This window comes from Tiliqua scincoides, chromosome 2 (genome assembly GCF_035046505.1).
Source record: "Tiliqua scincoides isolate rTilSci1 chromosome 2, rTilSci1.hap2, whole genome shotgun sequence".
Classification (NCBI taxonomy): domain Eukaryota; kingdom Metazoa; phylum Chordata; class Lepidosauria; order Squamata; family Scincidae; genus Tiliqua; species Tiliqua scincoides.
In genome coordinates, this window is record NC_089822.1 from 112,686,121 (window position 1) to 112,706,534 (window position 20,414).

At 47.1% G+C, this 20,414-nt stretch overlaps 1 protein-coding gene across 2 annotated transcripts in view; it reads right to left on the minus strand.

The window, feature by feature from the left end:
- Positions 1–5,390: 5,390 nt before the first annotated feature.
- The window catches only part of PDE4A (phosphodiesterase 4A), a 122,775-nt gene continuing 107,751 nt past the window's right edge, over positions 5,391–20,414 (minus strand). For both annotated transcript variants that reach the window (XM_066613584.1, XM_066613585.1), the window contains exons 10-15: positions 19,347–19,511; positions 18,206–18,305; positions 14,210–14,364; positions 11,018–11,140; positions 10,172–10,354; positions 5,391–9,332 (exon numbers count right to left, since the gene is read on the minus strand). In XM_066613584.1, the coding sequence (XP_066469681.1) occupies positions 8,958–9,332; positions 10,172–10,354; positions 11,018–11,140; positions 14,210–14,364; positions 18,206–18,305; positions 19,347–19,511 (1,101 nt within the window). In that variant the 3' untranslated portion in view covers positions 5,391–8,957. The remainder of the gene's footprint in view (positions 9,333–10,171; positions 10,355–11,017; positions 11,141–14,209; positions 14,365–18,205; positions 18,306–19,346; positions 19,512–20,414) is intronic.

Genomic DNA, 20,414 nt, shown 5'->3' on the forward strand with positions numbered 1-20,414 from the left:
ATACAGTTCAGCCTCACACAGCCTCTTCCTTCACTCAGGGTTAACCCTCACAATCTAGACGACAGAGAACGAGTTTGCAAACAAGCCTCAGCTCTTGGTTAAATTAGCTACTATGGCACAATATATCACCAGAGGATAGGAGAGTAAACCAGACTGGTGAATAGGACTGCTCCTATGCTAACTCTCCAGTCATTTCAGTTATTTACCTGGTTACTGATCTCTAACTGTTGTGCCAATGCCACTTTGCTGGAGGCCCTGGAGCAAACCCCTGCAATGGACCCTCCCATGATACCCTCACCTGCTCTGATGGCCATTGCCATGCACCCACATTGTGGCCCAGCCAAGTAGACCCACTGATAGGCATGGGTGTCTTGGCCAGTGCCTGACCTGGCTGGACCTTGAGGCCTTCCCTGCATATGTTTGCTCTTATCCTAGCACTGCCATGTTGACTTAGAACATTTTGGCAAAGGGCCACATCAAAAACTCATTGGAACCCCACAGATTTTAATGGACTTCCAGAAGAAGGAATTTTTCCTGCTGTGTTTCTTGCTCTCCTCTATACAAATGATGGAACCCATTTTTCCACCTACCAATGTACTGGTGGGCAAGGGGGGCAGCAAGTAAAGCAATGGACTCATCTTACCAACATAGTGCCACGTTGCTTGTGATGCTAATTTTTCACTGTTAACTACTGTTATCAATGGATAGTCGCATTCTAATATAATATACTTGGCACTGTTACCAGACTGACAGCTCCCCTTTACAGAGCCTTATTTCACACTACCTTCCTATTTTCCTTCTCTGTATGCACCAGAAAACATAAGAGACTACCATGCAGTGGTGAGAGTGTTGGATTTGGACCAGGAACGCCTGGGTTGAAGTCCCCATTCAGCCATGAAGCTCACTGAGATATGAAATTCACCTTGGGCCCGTCAGTCGCAGCCTAATCTACTTCACAGGGTTGTTCTGAGGATAAAAGAGGGGGAGGAGCCATGAATAATACACTGAACACTGTGGAAGAAAGGGTGGCATGTACAGGTGAAAAAAATTAATGGAAGCACATTCCATTTGTGAACATGCCAGAGGAGCAGTTGGTATCGCTGCCAATACAGCTGTCAGGAGACGAAGCAGGATCTGGGCAGGAGGTCTGGTCTAGAGGGTAGAGCCTCCGTTAGCCCAAAGATAAGAACAGAAGGTTGCCAGTTCGAGGACACCAGCAGCTCCCTGAATGGCTGAGAATGGCGAGACCTTGAAGCAGCTGACAAGCCGAGCTGAGTGATTCCACCTGCTCTTGGTGTGAGCAAGAAGCGTCTTGGCTGCCCTCCATGTGAGAGATGGAGCTGCTTGCCAGCCTGCATGGGAGAACTGGAGGCCAGAAGTGAGACCAAACCAGGAAGATCCATTCTGAAATGTTGGTTCTTGAAAGAGAGAAACTCTGTTGTTGTTGGCATCCTTCAGTCTCGAAGGACTATGGTGTCATGCTCTGAATGGTGGTTCTGGAACAGTGTCCTCTCCAGAGCGCGAAGCCTGGGTAAAGTAGGTATGAAGGATAGGCTGTTACCCATGCAGCAAATCCCCCCTCTCCCCATCGCTGAAATGGTCCAATGGAAAGGCAGAGGCCAATACGGTTGGTTCCAGCGGCGTCGCAGGAGTTGCCAGAACGTGACTGTGTTCAGCCATGAACTGCCTCAGGGACAACGGCTCCGGATTTTGCCTCGAGGTTGACTCCTGAAGCCTTTTCCATAACTGGATGTAGCCACAAGGCAGTGGAGGTTTGGGATCAGAGTTTTCCTTCTCTCAGATGAGCTGCCTTCCCAGGCTAACGAGTCCCATCTACCTGTTTAGTTTAGTTTAGTTTAGTAGCCATCTACCAGGCTGTTTAGTTGCCTCTTACGACAAGTACAGCCAAACCGAGGGCCTATTCTTATCCCTAGCCCCCAGGGGTAACCTGGGGTAACCCCAGAGAACCTCTATGATTGTCAAAATCCCCTTGAGGGATTTAGAAACGCCTGCCTATGTAAACTGCCTTGAATAAAGTCAGAGGAGTAATCCGATGACCAGAAAGGCAGTATATAAATACCTAGTTATTATTATTATTCTTTATCTCAGGAGACAGATTTTGGTGTTGTATTTTAAATGGTTTCATAAGTTCTCTTTTTCTATTAAAAAGCTGGTGCCTGGCAGAGGTGGTATTGCTGACACCTCTTGGTGCCAAATGCCTACTGTTAAGTAGGGCCCAGAACAGCCCATCTCCCCCTCCCCATATACACCACTTTGGGGGAATATAAACAAACAAATAAATAAAAGGGAGATTGTGCTGTTGACTGTGGCGCTTTCCTGTTGTGATAGTGCTAATAAGTTACCCATCTTTTTATACTGGGAAGGACTGGCCCATCCATGAGGCAGTCACCTCAGGCAGCAGATTGATGGAGAGGGTACCCATCTCTGTCCACCTACTGGCTTCCATTCCTCCTCCTCCTCTTTCTACTGCCTGGACTAAAAAAGTAAGCAGGGAGATAGAGAAGAAGAGGATTTGTGGAGGGGAGGAGAGTGCTGAGCTAGAACATTGGGGAATGAGAGGAGCAGAGGCTGGCACATCATCAGGTAAAGGGGGCAGCAGTTGACATGCTGCCTCAGGCATCAGGAGGTCTTGGGCTGGCCTTGGGTGTGTAGATTGTTTGTTCGGTGGAAAAGGAGTTGCTCTCCAAGGTTGAGGAACAGGTAGAACGGGAGTGGGGTGGGGTGAAGTGGAAATTGAGCTGTCCACCAGGCCTTCCAGCCTTTGATGCTTGCCTCTGCCATGGATTTTCAATGGGGAACCTCAGGCAAGTCATTCCCTCTCAGCCTCAGTTGCAACATGGGAATCATCAGAGCTGGCTCAGGCATTAGGCCGACTGAAGCAACCATTTTGAGTGGCAGGTTGGGAGGGGGAGTGGTGGATTTTCCAAATGTATATCCCCCCCAACTCTAAACCTGCAATTGCCCTGCAAGTTGAGAAGGAATATTGGGAGATCAGTTCCAGCTTCATCACAATATCTGTCCTCTCCCTTCACCTATCCAGAGGTGGGAAGGACCAGCACCAGTCTGCCTGTCTCTTCAAGGAATCAGTTGCCAGACTCTTTTGTGGTTTTCCTGCAATGCAACAGATGAACATGGTTATTATTCCTCAGAAATCCAACACCAGAAAACAGTTGCTTAAAAGGCTGCAATTACAACTGTGACACAACAGATGGCATCATGTGCTTGTGTGAAGTATTTAAGACCTCCCCCCCATACCTGGTCCATCGCTCATTGCTGCAGGGTATGTCCAGAAGATGGCAGCAGAGATCAGGCTATTAAAACAGCTTCTGTTCAGAAGAAAATAAGGCTATGAATCTATTCTAATCTATTGCACTCAGTTTCCAACAGATGGCAGCAGTCAGGGTAGCTAAAATGGCTGCTATACTCCAGCAGATGCCCACAGTATAAGATCAGGTCCTCAGATGCTTGCACAGCAACTCCAGTTCATTGCCACTGCAACGCTGTGATACTGTAGAGCTGGAAAAAGGTGCAAGAGGTGGGAAACCAAACTGACTATAGGCCTGGAGCATCTTCTTTGGGAAGATATTTAGGACTCTCTAGCTTGGGGGAAGCTATTTAGGGAAAATATTTAGAACTCTTTAGCTAGGAAAAAAAGGTGATCAAAGCTGCAACCCCATACACATTTTATTGGCAGCAGCTCCACTGAACACAAAGGGCTTACTTCTGAGTAGACATGCCTAGGATTTTGCTGTCAGAGTGGACACGCTTGAGACATTCGTGGTATGGAGAGAGCCATCTTTCTCCCCCTCACAATCCTACAACCAGGATTCATTTATTGATACTGATTGGTGGGAGATTTGGCAAAAACAAGTTGCTGGACTAGGTGGGTCTTTGGTATGATCCTGCAGAGCTTTTCTTACATTTTAATGGTTTTTAGAGACATCAGTGAAACTGCCTAATTAGAGTGGTGCCTTGAGTGTCATCCCCTGAAACATCAAGAGATTCTGGGGCACAATCTGCAATGCAGCCTTCTTACAGCATCAGGGTGGTGGTCAGGTTGACAAATCTTCCACTTCACTTCTAAGCCAGTGATTGGTGATGGAATGAATGAACATAACCATGCTGATGTTGAGCACAGTGTAATGAAAGGTGAAACTGGCAGTGAAGAACTGCTCTAGAGGGAACAATGTAGCCTGTTTTAGATGGAGGTGGCACTTCTCCTGTTTGGGCAGGGCCAAAGTTGTGCTCTTGGATCCAGTTTTGCTTTGACAAATCAGTGGTGGTGGCAGCGAGGAATGCCTTCTCACTGCTTCTTCTGTTGTACAGGGTCATGCTCATTTTTGGAAAGGAGCTCACTTTGCTGATCCATCGCTTTGTTACTCCAGAATTGGTCAGGGTCCTGTATTCTATGTGGGATTGCCTTTGAAGACTCAAACTTGGTGCCGAATGCCTACGGCTCACCTCTGCATGGACCTCAGGAAGCAGGAACAGGGCTGAGTTCATTGGCTGCTAATTAGCATCTGGGCTCAATGTGAAGTACTAGTGTCGATGTTAAAGCCTTGCAAAGCTTGGGACCCACCAATCTTGGAGATCAACTTTCCCATGAGGAGACTCTCCACCTGTGTTCCATGGATCAGGCCCTGCTCTGGGCACCTTCCTTTTGTGAGGTAAAGGGCATTTGCTCTGGATCTCTGAGGAAATATGGAATGCTGCTACTTCCCTCCTTGTCACTTCAAGGACATAAAACCCCCCTTTCAGGAAGATTTTTGGTAGCTAGATGTGCTGTAATCAGGAATTTATTTTTAAATTTTGATAATTTAATTCTGTTTGTGTTTTTAAACTATGGGGTTTTTTTTTTGTTTTTGTGAGGTGGTGGTGTGGATACAGTCTTTAAAATCACATATGGGTAATCTAGAGACTCCTGAGAAGCTAGTGTAGGGTTGGGCTACTTGTTGGTAAGTAAAGTAAGGGAAACTTTAAAAGTAAAACAAAGGAAAGGGCAAGGTGCAGCACTGCAGAGAAACCCTCCCACCCAACAAACTCCATCACTGGGATGCAGTCCAGTGGCCTTTAAAAGGTTGCAGCAGCCTTTGTCTGCCAAAGATGGCATTGGGGAGGGGGAAGGATTGAAACAGTGCCTGTTGGGATTCCCTTTGGCCTCTGGCAGTCCCAGAGGTTTAAGTAACAGTAGCACCCCAAACCCTCTCCCAGCCTTGCAGAGGAATCAGGTTTAATGTCACAGTCACAGAAGAGGCCCCTTCCTCCTGGTTTATTGTGAGCTTGGCTGCTGAAACTGTTTTGGTAACATTTGAGAGAGAGAACATTGCAACGGCTGATTAACGACATCGCGAAGAAAAATGACAACTCTACAATTTCCAATGTGTCTATATTACACCATAAATACACAGACAGGAGAAATGGGGGTGAAGGATGGTCTGCGCCCCAGAGCTCTTGTGGAGAGGATGCAGCTAAGAGAGTCTCCCAGAGACCTTGTTTCTCTCCACAGATGCTGTCGAACACAGGACCCATGGCAGGATTTGGAGGGGAGGGGGTGCAGAGTTAAGGAAGGGTCAGGAGGGAAAAGGGAGAGGATTGTTTGTAAGATTCTTTTTACTCTTTAGAATAATTTACAATCTGCTTATTCACAATTATTTACAATCCAAACCCGACCCAACAAACTCATGGAACAGAACTGCATACAAAAATAAAAGCTATACAGAAATAAGAAAGAGTCAAGAGATGCTCTTTCTTTTTTTTGATTGAGGCTTCGAGAAAGAAAAGTGAAAAAAATACAAAGAAAAATGGCTACAGTACTGTGTTCAGAGATGGCCATGTTCTCCTTGGGTTGGAAAGGAGATACCCTTACACTGGCTTTCAAGAAGAGAAGGCTGCAGCTGCTAGCTGGCAGTGCCACACCACTGTACCTTGCCAGGGGGGTTCCGTACTGAGGACCTTCTAATGGCATAATATGCCTGCAAAGCTGCAGGGGCTTCAGGCTGTCATACAGCTGGAAATAACTCTGGCAGCTTAGGAAAAGCACATGCCCACTACAGCAGCCAACAGCACCACCCTCAAAAGCCCAGGCGCCCCTTCCATGGTTGGGCTGGAAACGTCACGAAAGGCTGTGCCCCTTCCACAACCTATGTGCTAGGAGGGCTGGTCAAGCATAAACCAAGTTGAATGGGGGTGGGGAGATGGAAACATTGCAAAAGAGGATACATGGCTTTGGTTCAAAAGCTCAGCTTGTTATGGGGATGGAAAGGGGACCTCACTTGTTATTGCTTCACCCCTTGTGTGGGAAGGTTTAAGGCAGGCATACGCCAGCCCCACCCAGCCACATAAGAGAGGATCAAGAAGGCCCAGCCATTTGCCAGGACATGGGGAGAAGCCAGGCTGTGACCACTTCTATGATCTCAGACAGAGACCAGCCCACTTCACAGCTCCCCCATCAAGGGTAGAGACAACAGGCCCTCCTGGCAGTGGAGTAGGGAAACAGTGCCCAGAAATCCACCCACCCATTCATCTTGAAATGAACCAGGCCACAGGCCCCCAGGGTGGATGGAGACACAGCACAAGGGGATCCTGGAGACTTGTTTTCTTTCAAGACTGGATTCTCTGGTGCTGGTGGCCCACTGGACAGACTGAAGTCTCTCTGTGGGGGTGGGTGGATGATTAGGGCAAGGCATTTGGGGGATACAGAGAAGTTCTCCTTGGGATGCCAGAAGGACAACAATGCAGCAAGTGAGCAAATCAGAACTCCACTAACTGGTTAAGGCAAAGAACAAAAACAGCCAAAAGATTTCTTCTGAAATTCCCACAGGGCGGCTTTGAGCTGTGCCAATTCCTGGTGAAGGTGCTGGGCAGCAGGCCCCTGCTTTTCCAGAAGGAATGTGCATGGCAGATGGCTTGTGCATGTGACCCTATGCCCAAGAATGGAGCAGCAGAGGGACCAAGTCAAGAGCGCAGCCATCAGCACGGTAACACAAACAGCAACATCCAGCTCTTGCTTCGTCACCCCACAGAGGCAAAGACACACATCAGGGACCTCCTTCTCCATTTGTTTGGTTCAAGTGACACAGCTGATTCCATATCTGCTTAAGTGGCAGAAGGGTCTCAGTAAGAAATCTGCCCACTGCTTGAGATCGAGCCCCAGGAGTTCCATCTGGCACTGAATTACCTTGATCTTCAAGGGGAAGAAAGTCTCTGAAGCTAGACCCAGGATGTGGTTAAAATGGCAAGTGGCTTATAACACCAGAGTGAGAGATTAATGTGGGACTTGAGTACATGTAGAAAAATGACTCCCCCCCACAACAGTCTTCTAGATGCAGATGGGGGCTGAGGTGAATCCTTGCCTCTGAAACCAAGAGCATTTGAAAGTAAAAAATCCCCTACCCACAACCCAATGCATATCAATTTCACAAGTCATGTGTTCCAGCCACATTACACTGCTTTGCACAGAAATCAAGTTTTGAGCTTGGTGTGTACAGATTCTGCTTCTTTCAGACTGCTGTGAAAAATTTATGTGTCTAAAGACACATGCAAAGTTGTGTGCGCTCGTGTGCACATTTGTGTGCGTGCGTATGTGTGTGTGAGAATGGCTAATACATGAGACTTTACTGTCTGACAAGCCTGTGAACAATGAAAGGAGTTGTGGGGTGCTACAGTTCAAAGGTTCATCAGCTCGTAAATCACATGTGTCCAGAAATGAATAATTATAGTAACTTGCAAATTAGTGCTAAAATAAACATCACTGAAGGATTTCTCTCTAGTCTCCTTTTGGGTTGGGAAGGATGTAATCCTACCCTACTCCCTCTTCTCCTCATGCCTGCCCATCCAGACCCCAACAGTGGAAGAGGATACTCTTCACCCTCTATCCCCACCCCCCAGCTGCTGTCTGAGCAAGTTGGCCAGTTGTAACCATTTCAATCCTGGCCGTATTGCCTTTTTTTGTGCAAAATGATGAACGGAGGAAGACTTGGCTATTTGGAAACTCAGATAAAACGTTTTGCTTATTTGATTTCTTGTTCCCTTTTTCATTTAAAGTAATATCTTCTCCCATTTGCTTCTGAGAGAATTTTATGGCGTCATGAGCAAAAAAAAAAACGCAACAAAACAACTTCCTGGTTCCAAACCACATTGAAAAAGAAAAATCCATTCCAAAAAGGAAAGAAAAAAAGGTAAATGTCCTTTCTTTGCATCAGTCCAAAGTAAAACAAAATCTATATAAATTCACAAAAATAAATTAGCCCTAGCTTTAAAAACAATAACTTACAAAAAACAAAATGACCTAGTGCCCCCGACTGGCAGCTCTAGCCTGTTTAAAGAAACAGCCTGTTTCCCAGTGAGGAGGGTTGTGCTGAGATGGGCAGTGGACACTGAAATAAAGGCACCAACTGACCAGCCATGCTGGGGAGGGCAAGTCTGACGCAGGGGAGCCTTGTGAGCAGAGTGTTCCATTGTGAAAGTTCTTGCAGCCTGCTGTCTCTCTGCTTGTGTTCTTTTTTTAATGGCTTAAAATACTGTTTTATTTTTAAAACCCACCAGCTTTCCCTCAGCCCCCGCTGCCTGCCTCTCAACACAGTACCCTCCTCCTCCTCCTGCTCACATCGGTCTCCAAAAAAAAAAGTTAGCAAAATAAAATAATAAAAACCCAGCAACAATGAGGAACAAAACAAGCAAATTAAAAAGGTAAGCTTATTTCTGGAGTGCTCCGGCCAGTCACTGCAGCAGCAGGCCGCTGCCCCTGCTTGGGCCAACCTGGATCTACAGTTGCTGTGTGTGTTCCCTTTTTTTTTTTTTGGTGGTTTTCTTTTTATAAAAAATACAATAAAAATAAAAAAATGAGTTTTTTTTCCTGTTTGTTTTTATCCCCACCCCTCCCTTGTGAAAACTTTCCTGGTGTGTCTTTTGCTTTGTCAACTGTCCCTTCCCCACAGTCATGACTCGCCAGGAGACGTGTCATTCACTGTGCCGTCTGATAATCCGTCCTGCCCCTCCAGGGACTCGTGTTGGTGCTCCTCAGTGGCCGTGTAGTAGCTGTTGTCCTCCTCGCCGGGGCTGATGTGGTCCTTGTCTGACTGTTCCGAGTCCTCCCCCTCCTCCTCCAGGGTCAGTTCAAACTGGAATTTCTCCAGGCAGGCATCCTCGTCCTTCTCCGCATCGTCTGGAGGCGGGGAGGGGCTCTGTGGGATCATGCTGTGGTACCAGTCCCTGTTGTCCTCAAGGGTGTCCAAAATGTCCTGTGCATCAGGGTGAACCAGGTCAGCCCAGGTCTCCCACAGCGGGTGCACGATGTAGTCAATGAATCCCACCTGAAGAAGAACAGCCAGGGGGTAGGGTGCAGTGGGGGAGAAAAAGATTAGTCTCAATGGAGGCCACGGGAAGGTTAGTTGCCTCTAACCATTAAAGAACAGAGAGCTATCAAAATCGGTGGCTCCCAAGGAACTGACTAGCCACAAAATGCCTACCTGTATGTTGTGCTCACTTCATATGTGCAGCAAAGCATGTGTGTGTTTGTGTGGGGGTTGTTATGGACAAAGGGTGCTGGAGAAGGCAGGAAAAGTTAAGTCTGTCTCATTTCCTTACCAGAGTGAATATGATCTATAAAATTTTAAACATGTGAGAGAAAACTTTGTAATAGGCACTCAGTATTTTATGTCCATGGTCTTTCCAGTACTGCAGCCTGCCCTGAGCTTTTGAGAAATGGTGAAGCAAAGAAAGCCAAGTCAATGAATACAACTCAGAGGGCTACTTGAGGTGCTGGCAATCAGAGCGGACGAGGCAGCTGGGACACGTTGAGAGAAATTCTTGCTTCCTGCTCCAGTTCCCCTGCCTCCTCCCACTGACCCTACGGTCTTCCGTTTCACAAGAAATGGCCTGAGGTTTCCCTTTTGCCTTTGGCTGTCCTCCAATTCCTTAATACTTCTCCAGTTGCTTCTGCACTACAATGCTAAGACCGAGCCAGGGGAGGTGGGGGAGAAAGGCTGCTCCAAAGCAAAAATAAATTTTGAGAGAATCCTCTCCATATCTAAAGAGAGGGATTTCTTCCTGCTCTGGGTAGGGGCAGAAGGGAAGGACTCGGGGAGATAGAGACCCGCTCCCTCCCGCAATGTCATGTACTGGATTGTATGTTCCTTGGCCATTTACCCACCTGCGACTTCTCCACGGATGCCGTATGCTTGTCGCACATGGGGCTGATCTCCATGCCCCGTTCCCGTTCTTTGTCTCCCTGTCTGAAGAATTCCTCCATGATCCGATCTGTCCATTGCCGGTACAGCTCCAGGGGCTTGGTGGGGTTGCTCAAGTCCGCACAGTGAACCATGTTCCGCAGAACCTGTTTGGGTTGGAAAAAGAAGGCCAGTCAGAACTGTACCACCTCCTCCTCTCACAAGCAGGGTTCTCAGAGCCTTATCTAGGGGAAAACCTTCCCAAAAAAGTGAAAGATTTCCAGGATGGGTCTGTTGTGCACAGGAACAGAAGGGTCTAATGGGATCAAATTCCCTTGGCCTCAAAGAGCCCAAGGAGACTGGTGAGTGACAAATCTAGGAAATGGATTTAGAGCATAAGGGACTGGGGTCTCAGACTAAAGACCTAGCAGTCAGACACTTTGTTCTCAGTGCCACCATGGTAGCCTGGCAGAAAAAGTAACTGCTGACCTGCTCTCTGCTATACTTGCTTGTCACAAATGTCCATGGTCTACAGGAGATACTGCAGCTTACCAACTAAGTAGTTATCAGAGATAACACATTGAACTGGCTTATCAGTGTGAGCAATGTCTCTGGAGTTAAGATCAGGGTGCTGTGATTATAAAGAGGCCTTTCTCCATTTCTCAATGTGCTTGTCTGCCAGCTTACTGTTTACCTTACTTCACCACCCCAGCCTGATACACGGTGACAACCAGCCTTCTCCATGCTTAGTGTGGCCTCCAGACCACCAGACCTGGAAAAGTTATTTGCAGTTTGCAGAACTGAAGCTTTTTTGATCCCTCCTTGCACACCTGTATCCTGTCAGTGTAGTTGTCCAGCAGCAGCACCCCTGAGCTGGTCACTTTCTTGGTCTCCACCATCGTCTTGAGGTCAGCCAGGAGGCTCATGTGTTTGGACATATCGGTAGCCAGGACCTGCAGAAGCACAAGCCAACACTCTAATTACTAGAGACTAATAATAATAATACAGGTATTTATATACTGCCTTTCTTGGTCCTCAGATTTCTCCTCAGACTTTATTCAAGGCAGTTTACAGAGGCAGGCTATTTAAATCCCCGTAGGGGTTTTTACAATCGAAAGAAGGTTCTATCTTTCAAGAACCACAAGATTTCAGATGTTTCTTTCTGATCTGGTTTCACATTCTGGCCTCCATCCTCCCACTCTCAGAGCAGATGGAATAACTCGGCTCAGCTTGTCAGCTGCTTCAAGGTTGCACGGTGCCGGGTGGCCTCGAACTGGCGACCTGTGGATGTTATCTTCAGGAAAAGGGAGGCTCTACCCTCTAGACCAGACCTCCTGCCCCATTAGAGACTAATGGAAGGAGGGGCTGTTGAACAGATGTGAATGTAGAAAGCTGCCTCAAACTGAATCAAACTCATGGTCTATCTACCTCAGTATTGTCTGCACTGATTGGCAACAGCTGTTTAGGGTCCCCCCCCCCAACGCTACCACCTAAAGATGTTACCAGGGAGTGAACCTAGGACTTTCTACATGTAAAGCAGATCCTCTTCCACTGGGCTACAGCTTCCCTCCCTGAAAAGAGTCTTCCTCATTCCACTTTCATTGATGTCATCCCTTTGCTCTTACCTGTTCCTTCTAGATTACTTAACCTCCTCTGTCTTCAGACAGCATCCTTAGTGTCACTTTATTTAATCCACGAACACCAGAGACTGTAGGAGTGCCACCCTCTAGGGCAGGAGTCGGCAACCTTTTCAGAAAAGGGGCAGGATGTTTGGCAATGACATCATCACCAAACTTCTGAGTTGCCAAGCCCTCTGAAGCTGCAGAGTGGAGCTTGGCTTCAGAGGCAAAGCCTCCCACCCAATTTGCTGTGTGCTGGACAAGGAACAGCAGAGTCCCTCCACAACCCTGGGCTCTGCTGTTCCCTGTCTGGCAAATGGCAAATTGGGTGGGAGGCTTTGCCTCCTAAGCCAAACTTCACATGGTGGCAGGCCACATCTGGCCCATGGGCCATAGGTTGCTGGCCCCTGCTCTGGGGATGATCTTCGGTGGGAGGACAGAGAAAGAAGATGCCCTTCCTTAGCACCCTTAAGAAACATGGAAGGTTCTGCCATGTCCTTCCTATAGGGCACTGGTTCCCAATCTGTGGTCCAGGGACCATAGGTGGTCTGTGAGAGCCTGAGAAGTGGTCTGCAAGGACTAAGGAAAAAAAATTGCCTTTGATCACTTCCAGTATCTTGCTGAGCAAGCAATCTCCACCAAAGAAGGTGGAGACTGCCCACAGCCACACCCTTTCGTCAGCTGTGGCTGTGGGAAGTCCATTCTCTGTCTTCTCTGACAGTCTGCAGGGGAGTGCTTGGAAGACAGACCACCAGAGAGGGCAGAGGCCAGACCACCCACAGCCACATGGGGTCTACGACGATTCCAATTTTTATCTTAGTGGTCCACAGACTCCTAAAGGTTGCGAACCACTGCTATAGGGGGACACTTCAGTCAGCTTAAGAAACACTGTGGCTCTCAGCTAATTAAAGGATTTACCAATTTAAATTAGGATGCATAGTATCAAAACTTCAGTGAGATACTGAAGTGTGTGATAACTTCCTTCATTCAAGCAAGTTTCTTTTTCCATTCCCTATCACAGACTGGAAACAGCCACAATCAAATAAATAATAAAACAAGCCTGCCTGGAACCCTCAGTCATAATTACTAAAACTGGCCCCTTATCATTAGGATTTCTCTGAAAGCACAAGACAGGAAGGGGGTGTCTATAATGTAGGTAGAAAAGTGCTAGATATGATATTTAATCAAATATTGCCACGTTTTTAAATTTAAAAAGTCAAAGTTGTGATTTTGCTGTACATGGTGTTTGGCAAGAAGTGATCACTGGAAGGCACATGTTTCAGTCCCCTTAGCTTCCACCTCAAATGTATTAGAACTGACATGCCTATATATTGGGCAGATGAATTGCAAGAACAGGATCCTGACCTGTAGGGGCCCAAACACAGCCAGCTGTGGAATGCTTCTGCTGCTCTTGTTATACAGGTCCTAAGACCAACTACTTACACTACTGACTGGATAGCTATTTTCCCTCTCTTATCAGTGTCTCCTGTTGCTTCTAGAATAATTCACAAAGTGGTTGACTCATCTTTGAAAAGTAAACTTGAGGGGGGAAATGGGGTACAGTGTGAAGAAGATGGGCAGATCTAGGTCTCTATTCAGGGCACCCTAAAATCAGTCCAGGTATTAGACAGGTAATACTGAAATGTATTTTGCTTTGTTGTTGTTGTTGTTGTTGAGAGCAGGGGCATAACCTGCTTGTCAGTTTATCACAGCATTCTAATGTATTCAGTTGGATATTCCTGTTTTATAAGAACCAAGGCAGAGGGAAGCAACACAGAAGCCAATGCAAAAAGAACGGTTTTCCTGATCAGGTAACAAGATCAGACAGGACAACCTAGCTAGTTTTCCCCTGCTCAGGGATCATCTACCCTTCCCATTTTGCTCTTTGCACACAACATACATACCCTGGGCAGCAGAGGTAAGATGAGCAATAAGTAAAACAATTGGCAATCTGTTGCTTCAGCTCACCTTTACATCCTGCAAGCTTTAGGGGTGGGGTTGGTATTTGTTCCTCATGACATGGTCACCAAGGCCACAGTGGCAAAGTGAATACAGTGGGCTTTCCTTATTTGCGGCCTTGGCATCCTCAGATTTGAATATCCACAGATGCCGAGCCCGCGGGTAGAAGGCCTCAGACAACCTCTGGGCTACAACTGGAAGTGCCTTCCAGTCACACCCAGGAGGTGTTCTGAGGAGGCTGGGTGTGCTCCCCTGGTAAGTAATTGCAGCGGCACATATCCCCCGTGGATTTCATTATTCATGGGGACTCCTGGAATGGGTCCCCCGCAGATACCAAGAGTTCACTGTATTGCTTCAAGTAATTATGGCATTGCCATAAATAAGGGGATGGAACCAGGCTAGGTGCAGACCTGCTCTTGGAAGCCAATCCCCAGCAGGGCTCACCATGTCAATGACCATCTTGCGCAATGTCTGTCGCTGTCGCTTGGTCAGGTTCTGGAAGATGTCACAGTTCTCCTCCTGCAGCAGCTTGAAGCCCACAGCCAAGTGATGGTTCTCCAGTACAGACTCATCATTGTACATCAGTGCCAGTTCTGAATCTGCCACGAAAGGTCACAATGGAGAGAGTGACATAGAAAAGAAGGAGGCTGCACACATCCCCTGAGCATCCACAGACTCCCCCCCTCCCCATCATCTATCTCACTGCTGACAACTCCTCTGCTCTCCCTTGGCTGTGGTTTGACTGATATGACTTGGGTGCTTCTGGAATCCAAAAGCCAAGTAAGTCATGACAGGAAAAGGTGCAGGGAACAATCTTTCTGCAGTATCTCATACCACCATTCTATGCATACATATTCAGAAGTCTCACTGTGTACAATGAGGCATGCCCAGGTAAGCATCCACAGAACTGCTGCCTTAAAGAATAAAGTACCATACTGCCTTTTCATTGTATTGCTGAGAGGTTCCTTGAACTGGAAAGTTCTCCCAAATAAGTAACTGAAATATAGGTCCCTGTAGTTTTACAATTGCTTCTTGTCCTATTTCTAGTGGATTTGGGGCGCAATTGCTTTCTTTCTTCTCCCTAACATCCTTTTCAATATTTGAAAAATAGTGGCAGTGTTCCATGCCCCCCATTCCTGCTCCTAGGATGAACATGTTTTCTTCTTTAACCCCTTTTGGGATCAAAAAGGGACTTGCAATGCAATTGACATTATGCATCCGTACTTCCATTTGGTTATAGTAAAGCCATTTTTACAGTAAGTTATACTGTGTCTTCCCAGGTTTATATAATCATCTTATCTGAAGGATAATCAAGTTCTGCTTTGAGTTTATTTTGCACTAAGCTGTCTACACTCGACTCGTGCCTCTGCCACTTCGGCAAAAGTCTTGAGAATATACAGGCTCCTGGATAGTGGAATAGAAAAGGCCCTGGTAACAAAATAGGAAAGGGGCATTTTTGGGCTCAACTTCAAACCCTCCCCCCTATTTACTTCTGTTGGAATGCATTTAATTTTGTTAATTTATATTCCATCTTCCAGTAACAGGGCTTCTCCAACAGCAAAATCCATCAGTAGTTCCATCTGCATGAAGTTAAAGATTTGGTGGAGTGATGGCCACCGAGTTTGAACTTGAATGTAGTACAGGCATTAAAGTTGATTAGCGATTTCCCCTTAAAAGTCAACCCAGGGTCAGTCCCGTACAGAAGTTATTGCTTCGCTAAGGTCCAAATCCTAATCAACTTTCGAGCATTGGCATAGCTGTGCCAATGGGACATGTGCTGCATCCTGCAGTTGGGTGACAGTCATGGAGGCCTCTTCAAGATAAGGGGACGTTTGTTCCCTTACCTCGGAGTTGCATTGCCTTTACCTTGGTGTAGGAAAGTTGGTTAGGATTGTACCCTAAGACACTCAGTCACCATGACTTCTGTTTTTGAGTGCCTTGTCAGTTTCTCTTAGAATCCTTTCCTGTTTGTTAACATCCATTTTCAGATAATGCATAAATGGAGTGTTGCAGTGATGTCAGCAATAATATTTCTTCAGCCACCTGGGAGGAAGGGAGGATGAGGTGCAGTCTGTGCATTCAGGCACACCTGAGAGAACACCTCTCCTCTTAGGACCTGATCTGGTTATCCTCTTTGATGGCTCTAATCCTGTTGGCTCCTGTTTTGTCTACTACATAGTGTAGGGTCTGCTCTGTGATTTCCCTAGTGTTGTGGCATGACTTCCTCTAGGAAGTGTCTTTATGTTCCCTTCCACGTGAGGCTTTAGATCAGTGTTTCTCAAACTGTGGGTTGGGACCCACTAGGTGGGTCATGAGCCATTTTCAGGTGGGTCCATTTCAATATTTTATTTTTAATATATTAGACTTGATGCTACCATGGTATGTGACTGCATTTGGGGAAATGTTACAGACCTGTACTTTTATCAAGCTACTATGAATATTCTTTTAACAATGATAGTAAATAGGACTTACTCCTGGGTAAGTATGGGTAGGATTGCAGCCTAGGATTGTTAAAAAATTTCCTGCTTGATGATTTAACTTCCAGTCATGACATCACTTCCGATGGGTCCTGGTGCTAAATGTGTGAGAACCACTGCTTTAGATGTTTATGCAAGGCCCATTTGTTTATGAAGGCCTTGGGTTAGAGGTTGCTCAGGTTTGGTTCTGGGTTACTACGGAGCATTGCTACAGTGGGGGTTTTAAATGTTATTTTTGTATCATTTAAAAGCTATCATACATTTTCTTGAGCTTTAAGAAAGGTGAGTTAAAATATTTTAGATAAATATAGGGCAGCCCAATCCTTAGCTGCCCGGAGTGCCCAGGCTTGGCGGCACCGAAAAGGGCTGCCACTGAATCCTGCGCCTCCCACGCTACCGCAGGAGGCTCCTCGGGAGGCTCCTTGGGAGAAGGGGATGTTAGTCCCCTTCTCCCGAGTAAGGTAAGCAGCCCTGCAATGGGGCTACTCTCTTTAGCGTCTTGGTCGGTGCTAAAGTAAAGGCGCTTGTGTAGGGCGTGCAGCTCCGTGGATCCACCTCTCTCCCTCCCCCCAACACGCCTCCCGCCCGCGCCCTGGCATGCTTCCCACCTTCCCCCACCGGCCTCCCCCCTCCCCGGAAAGCCTCCCCCACGCCCCCGTCCATGCCCCCCCATCCTGCAGCCCGGCGGTCCGGGAGACCACTGAGCCGCAGAACCTGGGCAACCGCCCAGCGCTAGCCCAGCACTAGCTGGCGCTGGGCTAGCACTGGCAGTAGCCCGGTGGTGAGCCCCGCAAACGTGCCTTACGACACGTTTGTGACTGTGGTCCGTGGCACGGATCTGTGCCATGGACCACAGGATTGGGCTCTACGCCAGTGTAAGAGTCTCATGTGCAAGTAACGGATGGATGATGGTCACCCATTAGCAAATGGGACACTGGTGTCAGCGTTACCTTCTCTTCTCCAAATCCAGTTCTGCTCTACCCCAGTACCAAAGACGAAGGATTGCGGCTTCAGCAACAGAAGAATAAGGTAAGGTGAAGAAGGGGCTGAGCTGGCTGGAATGGGATGTGTGTGTGTAAATAGGCTGAGCCACATCACTGATGGGGTGGGGGAGAATAGAAACTGTCAGCCCAATCCTAGCCACACTTTCCTGGGAGTAAGCCCCATTGACACTAATGGGACTTACTTCTGAGTAGACATGCATAGGATTGGGCTGTAAGTCCTCACGGTGGTGGTGGTTTGCCCTGACTGTCATCCCAAACTAAGTCATTATTAACATTTCACCAAGGGCAAACCTTATCAGAGCACTGCATGTTCCAGAGTTGACCTTAGAGCATATTTCAATAACTTCATAGGGAATACCTATGCATAAGTATATAAGTCTGAAAGATAAAAGCCTGAGAGAGGGCTAAACTAAATTGCTGACTCAGGGCCCAATCCTATCCAATTTTCCAGTGCCGGTGCTGCTGCGCCTATGGGGTATGCACTGCTTCTTGTGTTGGGGAGGCAGTCTTGGAGGCCTCCTCAAGGTACAGGAACATTTGTTCCCTTACCTCGGGGCTGCATTGCAGCTGCCCTGGTACTGGAAAGTTAGATAGGATTGGGTCCTCATATGTTAAAATATGATCTGCTGCTAAATCCATATGGAGCTGGAGTGAACTCCAGGGATATTTTAAAGCGTAGGTAAGGGTGAGAGCTGAAATTACTCACTGACAGCATTTTTTACCCCACAATGGCTGTGGCCCGGCTGTTTTCTAATAATGGAACTCTGAACCTGGAAATTTTCAGATGGTGCATTTTATGAGGAAAAACAGTTGGGGTGCAAATAATATAAGGTGAATGTGTTACAGGCATGATACAGATGAGAAAAGCAAGTTTGCTCCCAGCAAGGTAGCTCCAAACATTTCTCCCTCTCTCTCACTCACACACACACCTCTTTGCCCACCAAGCGAAGGTTACTTACTGGTGTTGATCAAAAACTGGTTGGAAACACCAGGATGATCCACGTCATGAATGGCAGCAGCAAATATTGCAGCCAGGATTTCCAGGTCAGTAAAGACGGCCTGAAAAGATACTGGGGATGAGAAAAACTACTACACACCTGGTGCCTGCCATGCTCCAACGAGGAACAGTAAACTATACAGTAAACTCAGACGTTGGCTCGGTCATGTCGTGAGAGTGGATGATGGCCGGATCCCAAAGGATCTCCTCTATGGAGAACTCGTGCAAGGAAAGCGCCCTACAGGTAGACCACAGCTGCGATACAAGGACATCTGCAAGAGGGATCTGAAAGCCTTAGGAGTGGACCTCAACAAGTGGGAAACCCTGGCCTCTGAGCGGCCCGCTTGGAGGCAGGCTGTGCAGCATGGCCTTTCCCAGTTTGAAGAGACACTTGGCCAACAGTCTGAGGCTAAGAGGCAAAGAAGGAAGGCCCATAGCCAGGGAGACAGACCAGGGACACACTACACTTGCTCCCAGTGTGGAAGGGATTGTCACTCCCGAATCGGCCTTTTCAGCCACACTAGACGCTGTGCCAGAACCACCACCCAGAGCGCGATACCATAGTCTTCCGAGACTGAAGGTTGCCAACAACAGACAAGGGTGTCTTTAGGAAAGGGATCTGGGTTAGACATGGAAATGTACAGCTTTGATGGGGTGGGGGTGCAACTCTGTAGCAGAGGAGGTAATGGTGGACCTGGTGTTGCTGGTCGCACTGCCCCGGCTGCCAGGGAGATTGGCCTACTTTCCATTCTCATGCCATTTGGCAACAAACTTGTGGTCAAAGTGACACTGTCATCCAGATCTAAAAAATCCTCATACCTCAAGCTGAATTTAGTGAGCCAATGTGCATGGGTGTGGGTTTGGATGGAGGACCTCTCGATATACATTAGAACATAGATCTTAGAGGGTGCTGCTTGCTCAAGGCTGTTTATCCCTGAACATTAACTCAAGAGCGCAGTCTGCCAAGGCAAGCATACCCCTCTCCTCCACACCATGAGAATTTCCAGTCCACCAGATTTTGGAGGAACCCCTCAGCGGGGCTAGATTTTGAAGATAGAATTAGGTCTCTGCCCATTCACCAACCATCGGGTACAGGAACTTACGTCCAAAGCTGGTGTGGACAGGAGGACATGCGTTGACTGTGTGACATCAGCAGCGTGGAGGCTGTTGTGGTAGGCCACATCGGCATGATAGTGGTCTTCTAGTGTCATGATGTACGTGACTAACGTGTCCACGGGGATCTTGAAAGTTTTCAGCAAGTCTCTTTCCTGGGTGGCAAGGGAAAGCAACACATTTGTTGAAAAAGATAACTCTAGGCTAAGAAGAAAGTAACTGTGTGTCTTCCTTGGGAGTTTGTTTCTGCTGTGTTAATACAATTAGCTTTGCTTTTCCCAATCTCACAGGCACAGGACTGGAAGTCCCATTTGGGGACAGAGAAAAGTGAGGCACAGAGAACTGCTATACTTTAAGCAGAATTACTACACAATAGAGAAAGGAAGAAAGAGCGGGACCTAATCTGCTAGAAGGACTTTCAATCTGCTAGTGTCTACTCCATTCCAAGTAAAATAATCTACTATTAAATCATTGCCTATATTTTAGTTTGAGGCATACACAAATACTAGTAGAAAGGTCTCTGACCCCTAGGAGCACAGTGACATGGGAATAGAATTAAAGAAAATACTTGTCTTTCTGCCTCAATATAGCCTTAGATTCAGTTTCAGGGAGTTAAGCCTTGTTACAGTCTGTTGGAGCAAAACCCCCAAAACAAAATCACTAAGGACCCAGTTCTATCCAGCGCCGAGGCAGTCACAATGCAGCTCCAAGGTAAGCGAACAAACATTCCTTTACATTGAGGAGACCTCTGTAACTACACTCCCCCAAGCAGGATGCATTGTGCACCCTGCTGGCACAACTGCATCAGTATTGGGAAGTTAGATAGGACTGGGCCCTAAGAGTCTGTTGGCATCACAGAGACAAATGTCCTTAATGCAGAATAAGTTTTTGAGTGTTTGAGTCTATCAAATGCAATGGACCAAAATGAGCTTTAGCACACCTGACAGCTTATGCTCCCATAACTGTATTAAGATGTCACACATAGATTTTGTTTTTACTACTAGATCCTGCTTCTCCTGTTGAGAGAACCCAGGTGTGCTGATTTCTAACAGACAGCT